Source organism: Chlorocebus sabaeus, chromosome 20, assembly GCF_047675955.1.
Source record: "Chlorocebus sabaeus isolate Y175 chromosome 20, mChlSab1.0.hap1, whole genome shotgun sequence".
NCBI classification, from domain to species: domain Eukaryota; kingdom Metazoa; phylum Chordata; class Mammalia; order Primates; family Cercopithecidae; genus Chlorocebus; species Chlorocebus sabaeus.
In genome coordinates, this window is record NC_132923.1 from 111055887 (window position 1) to 111068635 (window position 12749).

The 12749-nt window shown below is 48.8% G+C and overlaps 1 protein-coding gene across 15 annotated transcripts in view; it reads left to right on the top strand.

Moving 5' to 3' along the window:
- Positions 1-11801, top strand: part of TRIM63 (tripartite motif containing 63) — a 64311-nt gene extending 52510 nt beyond the window's left edge. For all 15 annotated transcript variants that reach the window (XM_073007671.1, XM_073007673.1, XM_073007670.1 and 12 more), the window contains 7 exons: positions 1022-1190; positions 1992-2087; positions 3724-3957; positions 4682-4704; positions 5006-5130; positions 8892-8963; positions 10976-11801. In XM_073007671.1, the coding sequence (XP_072863772.1) occupies positions 1022-1190; positions 1992-2087; positions 3724-3957; positions 4682-4704; positions 5006-5130; positions 8892-8963; positions 10976-10986 (730 nt within the window). In that variant the 3' untranslated portion in view covers positions 10987-11801. The remainder of the gene's footprint in view (positions 1-1021; positions 1191-1991; positions 2088-3723; positions 3958-4681; positions 4705-5005; positions 5131-8891; positions 8964-10975) is intronic.
- Positions 11802-12749: the final 948 nt, after the last annotated feature.

The window sequence follows — 12749 nt, forward strand, 5'->3', positions numbered from 1 at the left end:
ATGGAGAATCTTAAGAAATTCAAGATGGTGAATATTATTGACTCCTATGCTAGTTATTGATTTATTCTTTCTTTTCTTTTCTTTGAGACAGAGTTTTGCTCTTGTTGCCCAGGCTGGAGTGCAATGGTGTGATCTTGGCTCACCGCAACTTCTGCCTCCTGGGTTCAAGTGATTCTCCTGCCTCAGCCTCCCGAGCAGCTGGTATTACAGGTGCATGCTGCCATGCCCAGTTAATTTTTTGTATTTTTAGTAGAGACACGGTTTCATCATATTGGTCAGGCTGGTCTCAAACTCCTGACTTCAGGTGATCCTCCCACCTCGGCCTCCCAAAGTGCTGGGATTACAGACGTGAGCTACTGCGCCCAGCCTTATTGATTTATTCTTTCTACCTTTGTTTAATTACCACCTCCTCTATGCCAGGCACTGTACAGTGTAGGCTCAGGGGTGAAGAAAACAAGCAAGTTTCCCTACCTTGATGGAGGTTACAGTCTGGTGGATTAAATATAGAATTAAATGAGGCCATCAGTATAAATTTCTTAGCTCAGAGCCCAGTCTGCAGTAACCAAAGCTAAGGTGACTATAATTAGAGCAACTGAACTCTAGCCTCCTCTGCCCTTACTTGCTGTGTGACCTTGCACGAGTCAATTCACTTTTCTGGAGCCCAGTTTCCTCTTCTCTAAAACATCTCCAGGTCTGACTCTCTGGAATTCTATGGCCCTTTCTGTGTCCTTTGCAGTGGCAGAGCCTCAGGCTAACTCCATCTTAGGATGTGGGGACAGATTTGGTGTCATTGGCTTCCCAAGTCCTTGACCCCCAGAGGATGAAAAGATTTTAGGGCAACCAAACACTGAGAGCCCAGGGCATAAATCTGGAGATTCACAGACGCACTGCAGCCTTGAACTCCTGGGCTGAGCAATCCGCCTGCCTCAACCTCCCCAGTAACTGCGACTGGTGCATTGGAGCTGGGGAGGGGGATGCAGGACACAGGACCCCCATGACTTGTGACTGTTCTCCACTGCAGTCGGCCGCTGCAGAAGGGCAGTCACCCCATGTGCAAGGAGCACGAAGATGAGAAAATCAACATCTACTGTCTCACGTGTGAGGTGCCCACCTGCTCCATGTGCAAGGTGTTTGGGGTCCACAAGGCCTGCGAGGTGGCCCCATTGCAGAGTGTCTTCCAGGGACAAAAGGTACTGGCTCCAGCCACTTTTACCCCCAGCCTGGGCCTGCTGGGCAGGATGATTCAGGAGGCAGATTTGATCCCTGTAGATCTGCTGATCCGGCCTTTCAGGAATAGTCCCTCTGGAGGGACTTCCCAGGCCACAGGGACAGCAGCCCTGGCCTTCCTTGGGGGAGGAAGCTGAGCTCATGGTTATACTTAGAGCCACTCGAGAGCACCTGGCTGTGGCCAGAGGGGAGCGGTCAGATGCCCCAGCCAGGCCACTGGGGTCCTCTCGGGCCACGGCTTCTCCATCCCCCAGACACCTCTTTCTGTGCCTCTCACCTCTTCTCATAGACTTCACATTCCCCAGCAGCAGGAGGCAGCTTAGAGCCTTCTCGCTGGGGCCCTGGGCCTGTGGGGGCCTGCCACCCTGTCCGTGCAGTCAGCAGTAGCCACCCCCTTTCCATACTCTCTCTTCCCCACTCCGCACTCTTCTCTAGGTCTCTGTCTTCTAGACGTCTCCAACTCTATTTCTTTTTTTTTCCCCTTCTTTCTTAGAAGCAAGCCCCTCCTCTGCCAGTTCCTTGCTGTGTGTTTTGGGCAGCCCACTTGCCTGCTGTTGGCCTCATCTGTAAAATAAGGGATGCAGTATCTTTCTAATATCCTCTGCTCTGAAGCTGAGCAGTACCCGAAAGAGGGGCCAGATCCCTGCTGGAGGCTCTTTCTAGCACAGAGGGGAGGGAGGGAGCTAGGTTGCTGCCATGCCCCGGTGGGTAGGCCTTGAGGCTATTTGTATGTCTCCTCTCCTGACCCCCACACCCCCATCTAGATTGAACTGAATAACTGTATCTCCATGCTGGTGGCGGGGAATGACCGTGTGCAGACCATCATCACTCAGCTGGAGGACTCCTGTCGAGTGACCAAGGTGAGGGGACAGAATAGTTCTGCCTGGGGGTTTGGAGCTTTCCAGGGCAGCCTGGTCTCTGGGGAAGGCTCACCCATGGGTTGTGGCTAAAGGTTGGGGCCTGGAGCCTGGGGGGTCAAGCAGGAATGGCAGGGGAGGGACTAATCCATTCACCCACTCTCTCAACAAATGCTTCTTAAGCACAGCTGTGTGTCCGGCCCCACCCGAGATGTGGGGGATGGAGGAATGAACCAGACAGACATGGTCCCTGAACTCAGGGAGTGTCCCATCAATAGTTCTCAGTGTTTATTCAGCACAAATCGTTTTCAGAGCACAGTTCTTTCCTATAGACCAACACTTCCCAAACTTTAAAGTGCATGAAAATCACCCTGGGATCATGTTGAAATTCAGGTTCTGATTCAGTCAGTTGGGAATGAGGCATAAGAGCTGCATTTCTAGCCAGTTCCCAGGATTTGCCCAAGCTGCTGGGTCCACGGACCACACTTTGAGTAGTGAGACTATTGAGGGCAGAATGGAACTTTTCTATCCCTGAAAAAAGCTTCCATGATTTTCCATGTTCACCTGGGGTAGGGACCTGGAGATAAGATGAGGGGAAGGGGTCGTCATAATTGCTAGTGGACCAAGAGTCGGGCGAAGGGTAGGAAGGAGGGGAACATTCTGATCACCCATGAGAGGCTCCTGGGTCTGATGAGATGCTATTGTCACACCCATTTTACAGAAAAGAACATAGAAGGGAGCATCAGTTGAGGAGGGTGCTAGGAAACGAGCTGTTTTTCCACCTCTTCTAGGACCAAATGATGCAGAGCTTCCTGAATCCAGTCTTGGTCTTGAAAGGGAGGGAAGAGTGTGATCTGAGACAAACGGGAGGCCCAGGAAACTGAATGGAAGCAAATACATTAATTTGCTGGAAGTCACAAAGCTAAAAGGGAAACACAGCTAAAAGGCAACGGAGAGCTGGGCGCAGTGGCTCATGCCTGTAATCCCAGCATTTTGGGAGGCCAAGGTGGGGGGACCATGAGGTCAGGAGATCGAGACCATCCTGGCCAACATGGTGAAACCCCATCTCTACTAAAAAATACAAAAATTAGCTGGGCATGGTGGCGCACCTGTAATCCCAGCTACTCAGAAGGCTGAGGCAGGAGAATCACTTGAACCTGGGAGGTGGAGGTTGCAGTGGGCCAAGATCGCACCACTGCACTCCAGCCTGGGTGACAGAGCAAGACTCCATCTCAAAAAAAAAAAAAAGAGAAAGAGAGGGCAGATCCCACATTGGTGACTGTTCCATTGGTCTGAGAAGTGACGCTCCAGTGACCAGCTGAGGTTGGGGGATAGGGGGAGGGTGCAGGAACAAGGAAGAATATGTTGTGTCATGTGACCCTAGAGCCTCTATTTTGGAAGAAGGGGCTAGCTGTTTTTCAAGGCATCAGCCTCCAAATATCACTGGTGTACTAAGTAGCTGTGAGGCCAGATGAGTGTTTTCTTCTTGTTAAGCCTTTGTTTCATCTTCTGTAGTGTGGGGATGTATGTGGTGAGATCTCTTCTAGCTTTAGATTCCTTGCTACTATACCAGGAAAGGAGTGTAGTGGACAGGGAGTAAGGACCCTACAGGATGTGACTGCAAGACTTCCGTCCTCAGGAGAACAGTCACCAAGTAAAGGAAGAGCTGAGCCAGAAATTTGACATGCTGTATGCCATCCTGGATGAGAAGAAAAGTGAGTTGCTGCAGCGGATCACACAGGAGCAGGAGGAAAAGCTCAGCTTCATCGAGGCCCTCATCCAGCAGTACCAGGAACAGCTGGACAAGTCCACAAAGCTGGTGGAGACGGCCATCCAGTCCCTGGACGAGCCTGGGGGAGCCACCTTCCTCTTGGTGAGCAGGACTAGAAGGGTCTGGGTGGGGTCAGTTCAACTCGACAGCTCTAAGGTTCCAGTTATGCTTCTCCACTGACCACCCATGGGCCCTTGGAAAAGTCATTTAAACCTCTGTGAGCCTCAGTTTCCTCATCTGTCAAATGGGCATGTAACACCCCCCACCTTCCTCTTACTGACTTTATGATGATCAAATAAGAGGATATTTATGAAATGACTTTGTAAGCTGCAAAATACAGTGTCCCATCTACGGACTATTAATTGAGCCCCTACTGTAGGCCAGGCACTGAGGTGGAAGACAAGGAGATAAACCAGACACAGCCCTGCCCTCAAAGAGCTTGTTGGGGAGGACAGAAAAGCCTCAGTTATAAGACTTCATAGTTCAGTTCAATAAAAATGTTCTAGGCTTCTGCTGTGGGCCAGGCTTTGTGCTAGACATTGGGTATGAAAAGGTGGTTAGGATTGGGGAGTTCAGGGTTTAGGAGTTTTTGGATTGATACCCCTAGAATCCAAGCTTCCTGTCAAGACAATGGGTCCTAGGGTGATGACCAAGATCTGTACAGACCACAGACAGAGGGAAAAGTTCCAAATTCTGCTCAGTTTGGGGTGGGAAGCAGGTCACAACTGTGTTAGGGAATGGCACCAAATGTCCAGTCATGGTTTTGCTGATTTCCTCGGGTTACCTCTTCTATGGTCCTAATCCTTTGTTCTCTCTCCCCCTGCAGACTGCCAAGCAACTCATCAAAAGGTCAGTGTCTCCCCAGAGGCTATGATCCAGGCCCCTAGTTCACACCAGGACATCGGTCCAGGAAGCCTCGTCCTGGGCATTAGGTCTGCTGGGAGGGTCTAACTCTAGGCTGGCTTCCCTGACCCTTTGCATCCCTGACTTTTTGGTCCACTCATTGTGCTTAAGATTGGAGAGGAAATACTCTATCCCTCCAGGGGAACCTCTGGGTAGAAGCCCTGGGTGTGGGCAAGGCATGTACCCTTTCCTTCCTGCACTGAGCCCCAGAGATCTCATCCTGCCTCTCTCTCTGTCTCCCCCACAGCATTGTGGAAGCTTCCAAGGGCTGCCAGCTGGGGAAGACAGAGCAGGGCTTTGAGAACATGGACTTCTTTACTTTGAATTTAGAGCACATAGCAGATGCCCTGAGAGCCATAGACTTTGGAACAGGTAAAGGTGGTAGTGGTGCCACTTGTCTATTCGCCTGCCTGATCCCTGGAAACCAGCATCCCTCCCACTGAGCCCCATGGGGAGGCAGATACACTAAAAGAGATCCCCAGGTATCAATCAAATTCATATAGCCAACTTCTGGCCGGCTGTGGTGGCTCATTCCTGTAATCCCAGCACTTTGGGAGGCCAAGGTGGGCGGATCACTTGAGGTCAGGAGTTTGAGACTAGCCTGACCAACACAGTGAAACCTCGTCTCTACTAAAAATACAAAAATTAGCCGGACGTGGTGGAACATGCCTGTAATTCCAGCTACTTGGGAAGCTGAGGAAGGAGAATCGGTTGAATCCAGGAAGCAGTGGTTGCAGTGAGCCAAGATCGTGCCACTGCACTCCAGCCTGGGCAACAGAGCCAGCCAGAATCCGTCTCAAAAAAAAAAAAAAAAAATCGTATAGTCACCTTCTTAATGAGCCCAGAGCCTAGCACAGTGCCTGGTGCAGAATTCCTGCTTCATAAATTACATATGGATCCATGGCAGGGAAGCCTCTTGGGGCAGTAGAAATAATATGGCCTCTGGAATCAGACAGTCCTGAGTTTAAATCCTGGTCCTGCCATTTGTTTATTATCTGTGTGACCTTTGGCAAGCCCCCCTTCTGCCTGAGTTTTATTTTCTAATTCAAAAAATCAGGTTAAAAGTGAGCCCTCTAATAATGACCAACTCGTGGTACTATTGCAAAAAATCAGATATTGATGCAGAAAGGTCCTGTAGAGTCCTAAAGATGTACTAGTTATTGCCTAAAGGTAGTCTTAGCTTCAGCTTCTTCTTCTTTTTTTTTTTTTTTTAAGACAGAGTCTTGCTCTGTCACCCAGGCTGGAGTACAGTGGCACAGTCTTGGCTTATTGCAAGCTCCGCCTCCCGAGTGTACGTCATTCTCCCGCCTCAGCCTCCCAAATAGTTGGGACTACAGGTGCCCGCCACCTCACCCAGCTAATTTTTTTTGTATTTTTAGTAGAGACAGGGTTTCACCGTAGCCAGGATGGTCTTGATCTCCTGACCTCGTGATTCACCAGCCTCGGCCTCTGAAAGTGCTGGGATTACAGGCGTGAGCCACCATGCCCTGCCAGCTTCGGCTTCTTAATGCTATCACCTATGATACTCAGGCACCTTAATTTATCAACATCGTCTTCATTTCTGTTTATAATTACTCTTCCATAGAGTGCCTATAATAATTGTAACAATGCAATCATAACAATAATAGGGGTGAAAATAATAAAGGAAATGAAGAAACTGAATGGAAGCAAAAATGTTAATTTGCTGAAGGTCGCACAGCTAAAAGGGAAACACAGCTAAAACACAACAGAGAAACAGAGGGCAGATCCTACATTGCCGACTGTTGCCTTGGTCTGAGAGATGGTGCTCCAATGACCAGCTGAGGTTGGGGGACAGGGGGAGGGTAAAGGAACAAGGAAGAACTATAAATGGACTGGCATGGGAAAGAGAAGAGCTTCTTGGCACCTCCTGTGTCGCTCTCTTGCAAACCTTCAGTATCTGGTGCTAAGTCTGTTTTCAGAGCTCCAGATACACCCCATAGGTAAGGACAAAATACATCCCAAAGCAGAGATACCAGCGGGCTTGGGGACATCCACTGCTGTAGATGAGCTGCCTGCTCCACTGTCAGCTTCCCTAAGCTAAGACATTCAAGAGTGGCTCCACCGGGCACAGTGGCTCACACCTGTCATCCCAGCACTTTGGAGCCCGAGGCAGGTGGATCACCTGAGGTCGGGAGTTCCAGACCAGCCTGACCAACACGGAGAAACCTCGTCTCTGCTAAAAGTACAAAATTATCTGGGCGTGGTGGCGCATGCCTGTCATCCCAGCTACTCGGGAGGCTGAGGCAGGAGAATCGCTTGAATCCGGGAGTCAGAGGTTGTGGTGAGCCAAGATCACACCATTGCACTCCAGCCTGGGCAACACGAGTGAAACTCTGTCTCCATCTCCCTGAGCCTCAGTTTCTCCATAAGTAAAATGAAGAGAGTACCAACAGTCACCAGTTACTGAATATTCTGTATGTCCTAGGCACTAAGCTCTTAACGTAAGTTTTATCATTTAACACAACTTTATGGGATAGATTCTGTTACTGTTTCTATTTTGTAGTTGAGGTAACTTAAAGCTCAGAGAGGGTAAGCCACTTGTTCAAGGCCACACAGCTAGCAAGTAGCCCATGCAGATTCTACTGAGGGCCATTTGGCTTGCGAAACTCTTGTGAGGATTTTATAACATGGTGCAGATTCAACACTTAGCACACTACTTGGCACATAGTAAGTACTCAGCAACTGCTATAAAGAGTAGTCATTGTGATAATGATTAAACAACAGAACTCCCTGGGTTATATTCTGATCCCAGTTACTTGGCTGGAATTTTGGTTGTCATTTTGGAGATTTGTTCTTTTTTTTTTTTTGAGATGGAGTCTCGCTCTGTCGCCCACGCTGGAGTGCAGTGGTATGATCTTGGCTCACTGCAAGCTCCACCTCCAGGGTTCACGCCATTCTCCTGCCTCAACCTCCCTAGTAGCTGGGACTACCGGCGCCCGCCACCACGCCCGGCTGATTTTCTATATTTTTAGTAGAGACGGAGTTTCACCATGTTAGCCAGGATGGTCTTGATCTCCTGACCTCGTGATCCGCCCGCCTCGGCCTCCCAAAGTGCTGGGATTAGAGGCGTGAGCTACTGTGCCTGGCCCTTTTTTTTTTTTTTTTTTGAGAGGGAATTTTGCTCTTGTAGCCCAGGCTGGAGTGCAATGGCATGATCTTGGCTCACTGCAACCTCCGCCTGCTGGGTTCAAGCGATTCTCCTGCCTCAGTCTCCCAAGTAGCTAAAATTACAGGTGCACACCATCACGCCCGGCTAACTTTTCGTATTTTTAGTAGAGACAGGGTTTTACTATGTTGGCCAGGCTGGCCTTGAACTCCTGACCTCAGGTGATCCGACTGCCTCAGCCTCCCAAAGTGCTAGGATTACAAGCGCGAGCGACCAAGCCTGGCCTGGAGATACACTTGACAAATGTTCTGACTCTGTGGTGGCCCCTTCAGGGCCCCAAAAGATTAAGGAGGTGGCTTGGGAGAGGAGCGGGGAAGGGAGATATTCCCTGTTAAAGCTTGACGGTGACATCTCAGGATGAAAAAGTGGGGACATGAGTTGCAGCTCAGTCACTGTCCCTCTGGTGCTCAGCTTCAGGGAGCAGAAGTGGCTCCAGAAGTGCTTCCCCGTCATGTCCACCCCTCCCCTCCACAGGCTAAGGAATGAGGAAAATAGGACAGAGGCTGCTGAACAAGCAGATCTCATAGGCTGAGTAGCTTCCTTCAAGACAAGGACTCTGATCCCTGAGGATCGAGGAGGATTTTTTCTCCCCAGGCGATGTTTATCTGCCTACCTGAGAGATGTGCAGAAGCACAGAGTATGCTTCCTCAGAGCCCCCTCTCTGGTCACAGGCAGGGCGGGTGATAGAAGCTGCTGTTGCTGGAGCAAGGAAGTGTCTTGAGCCCGGCTCCCTGGGATGGAGTACGGGGGATTACAGGAGTAGGGCCTCTGTGCAGCGTGGGTCTGGCAAGCCCATCACCTCCCAGACCACTGCCATCTGTGTGTGGCCGTTTGACCCAACTGGGCACAGGAAGGGGTTTAGACGGTGCTTTCTCTTGCCTGGTTCTTCTTCAAGTAACTCTTCAAGGAACTGGCCCCATCCTAACACAAGTGTTTTTTGTCACAGATGAGGAAGAGGAAGAATTCATTGAAGAAGAAGATCAGGAAGAGGAAGACTCCACAGAAGGGAAGGAGGAAGGTAAGAAATTAATCTACCTCCATTCCTTCATTCCTTCACTCATTCCACAACAACCCGAGGTACCTACTATATGCAAAGCACTGTGTTAGACATTGGGAATGACGCTGAGACCTGTTCCCAGCATATGCTTTAAACCTATTGAGGGTAAAGTCCTGTTTTCTTTACCCTTAGAGAAGAAAAAAATCCCCAAACGATTCATAATAAAATGCTCCCATTTCACATCTAAATGATCTTCTTAAATGGAAAGCAATATGGCACAGCAGAGGGAAACGATGGGGGCTAGGCTGGGCCCATTGAGGAGCTTTGTTTGGCCAGCACTGTGTTTAAATAAAAAAAAAAAATTACTTGTTTGCCAGGCACGGTGGCTTACGCCTATAATCCCAGCACTTTGGGAGGCCAAGGCCAGCCTGGCCAACATGGTGAAACCCTGTCTCTACTAAAAATACAAAAAATTAGCCGAATTTGGTGGCAGGAGCCTGTAGTCCCAGCTACTCAGGAGGCCGAGGCAGGAGAATCGCTTGAACCTGGGAGGTGGAAGTGGCAGTGAGCCTAGATCGTGTTACTGCACTCTAGCCTGAGTGACAAGAATGAGACTCCATCTCAAAAAAAAAAAAAAAAAAAAAATTACTGGCTGGATGTGGTGGCACATGCCTATAATCCCAGCACTTTGGGAGGCTGAGGCGGGAGGATCACTTGAGACCTGGAGTTTGGGACCAGCCTGGTCAACACAGCAAGTCCTCATCTTTACAAAAAAAAAATAAAAATTAGCCAGGCATGGTGGTACATATCTGTAGTCCTAGCTACTCAGAAGGCTGAGACTGGAGGATCACTTGAGCTCAGGAGGTAGAGGCTGCAGTGAGCTATGATTGCGCCACTGCACTCCCCCCTGGGCACCAGAGAAGGACACTACGCTGTCTCTTAAAAAGAAAAAGTTAATTGCTAACATTTTTAAAATTAGGTTTCTTTTTTAAGGGTTAAGAAAAAGGAGATTTCAACTAAGAATCTGCATTTTCACCTTCTTGTGAAAGTTTAGAAAAAGCAAACAATGCTGGACTTGAACTTCCCTGTAGTTCCAGAGTGCTGGCTCTGGGCAGTGGCTCTCCCCTTTAAAGGGGACGTGCTGGCGCGGTGGCTCACGCCTGTAATCCTAGCACTTTGGGAGGCCTAGCCGGGCGGATCACCTGAGGTCAGGAGTTCGACACCAGCCTGGCCAACATGGTGAAACCCCGTCACTACTAAAAATACAAAAATTAGCCAGGCATGGTGATGGGCACCTGTAATCCCAGCTACTTGGGAGCCTGAGGCAGGAGAATCACTTGAACCCCAGGGGGGCGGAGCTTGCAGTGAGCCGAGATCACACCACTTCACTCCAGCCTGGGTGAAACAGTGAAACTCCGTCTCAAAAAAAAAAAAAGAAAGAAAGAAAGAAAAGAAAAGAAAATGGGACATGCCCTTGCCAGTTTGCCCAGCCCCACCACCATCAATTCTGCTTGCTTCACTCATTCATGTTTTCTGCTAGCCCCTTGTAGGCATCTGAGTTTGCCAGCCTGGCAGAGTTTGATTAGGACCCTGGGTTCTGAATTGCAGCAGTTTACAATTTCTCTGAGTCTTGGGCTACTCATCTGTGTATGGGGGCATAACAGTACTGACATCAAAAGGTTGTAGTTGGGAGTAAATAAGATAATCATTTAGCACAGTATCTGGTGCATAGGAAGGACGTTTGCTAATAAGCACATGCTTGCAAATGTTATTTTTCAAACCACAGGTACTGAAACTAAATTCCAATCCAGTTGAAAACTATAGGGTAGACTTTTGGAGTTTTGTGCTGATGTAAAATCCATAATGTTTGGGCAGCTAAATTCTATTTTGGTTTTAAAAGGAAGAGACCAGGAGGAATTGGAATTTGATGTTTTATTCAAACTCCTGTTTGAATAAACAATAGCTTGGTAAGCCTTGGATCCTCCTGAGTCCCTGTCTCACCACGTGCCTCTGTGTCTTTTTCTTCATTTCAGGACACCAGTAAGGAGCTGGATGAATGAGAGACCCCCCAGATGCAGAGAAACTGGAGAGGGTGGGGAGGGGCCCAGCGATCTTGGTGACAGGCCCAGGTGGGAGGGGTCGGGGCCCCTGGAGGGGCAATGGGGAGGTAATGTCTTCTCTCTGCTCAGAGAGCAGGGACTAGGGTAGGACCCTCACTGCTGCGTCCAGCAGACACTGAACCAGAATTGAAAATGTGCTTGAAACAATCACACAGGACACTTTTCTACACTGGTGCAAAATGGAATATTTTGTACATTTTTAAAATGTGATTTTTGTATATACTTGTATATGTATGCCAATTTGGTGCTTTTTGTAAAGGAACTTTTGTATAATAATGCCTGGTCGTTGGGTGACCTGCGATTGTCAGAAAGAGGGGAAGGAAGCCAGGGTGATACAGCTGCCCACTTCCTTTCCTGAGCGGGAGGACGGGGTAGCACTCACAGGGACGATGTGCTGTATTTCAGTGCCTAGCCCAGACATAAGGGGTGGTAACTGAGTTTGTGTTATATGTTGTTTTAATAAATGCACAATGCTCTCTTCCTGTTCTTCAAAGGAGCCGGGGTTTCATTCAGGTTTTTTTCCTGGAGATGAGGGTTGGGTGTGAATGAAAAGGACCCCCAGTAGGAGGCAATGTCAGGGCTAGGCTTAGGTCCCAGTAAAGGAGTTCTTGATACCACCCTTTCCCAATGTGGACTCCATGGAAAGCCAGCCCTGAGCTGGTCCTTCAAGAACAGGTTCAACGTGTTGTTGCTCTGGTTCTCCAGAAAACAGATCCTGAGGCAAATTTTAAATGCTTTAGTTGCAGGTTATAGGGATTTCCCCGTGCCCACTGAAGGTTCACTGAAAATCATCAACCCGAGGCAGAATAAGGCTGGGCAGGTGCAGTGGCTCATGCCTGTAATCCCAGCACTTTGGGCGGCCGAGAGGGTGGATCACCTGAGGTCAGGAGTTCCAGACCAGCCTGGCCAACATGGTGAAGCCCTATCTCTATTAAAAATACAAAATTAGTTGGGCATGGTGGCGCATGCCTGTAATCCCAGCTACTTGGGAGGCTGAGGCATGAGAATCGCTTGAACTCAGGAGGCAGAGGTTGCAGTGAGCCAAGATTGCACCACTGCACTCCAGCCTGGGCAACAAGAGCGAAACTCCATCTCAAAAAATAAAAATAAATAATAAAAAAAAAAGGCAGATTAATAGGAGAAAAGGCACACGAATACACAAATTTATTTGACTGTGGTTTTATGAGATACAGGAGCCTTCAGAATGAAGACCCAAAGATACAGGAGAAACTGTCCGTTTTTAGGCTTCAGTTCAACAAAGTATGGACGGCGTGTAAAAATACGATTGGATAAAAGAGCCTGATCTAATGCTGATGGACTGAGTGGGGAACCCAGCGAGGCCTGTCTGTCGAGATTCTTTTTGGTCTCTCTGTGCAGCATTCCTTCCTTCCTCATATGGGGCAGGATTCTCTCTGGATGGGGGTCTTCTGACCTGCAATCAGACAAAGGTCAAATAATTTCCTATGGCTAGTTTTACACAGAAAGAAAGGGGAAAATTAGAATAATATTTTTAGGTTTTATGGTAAGTTTTTGGGGAAGAGGGATTGTAGTTTTTACGGCTAGCCTTGGGGAAGAATAAGGAAGCAGAGACAGGAGGGCAGGAGAAGGTCAGAGAGAAATGTTTGCTTCCCAGGGAGGCCTTCATTTTGAGGTATTGTTTTTTGAGACCCTACGAGGTACACTCCCA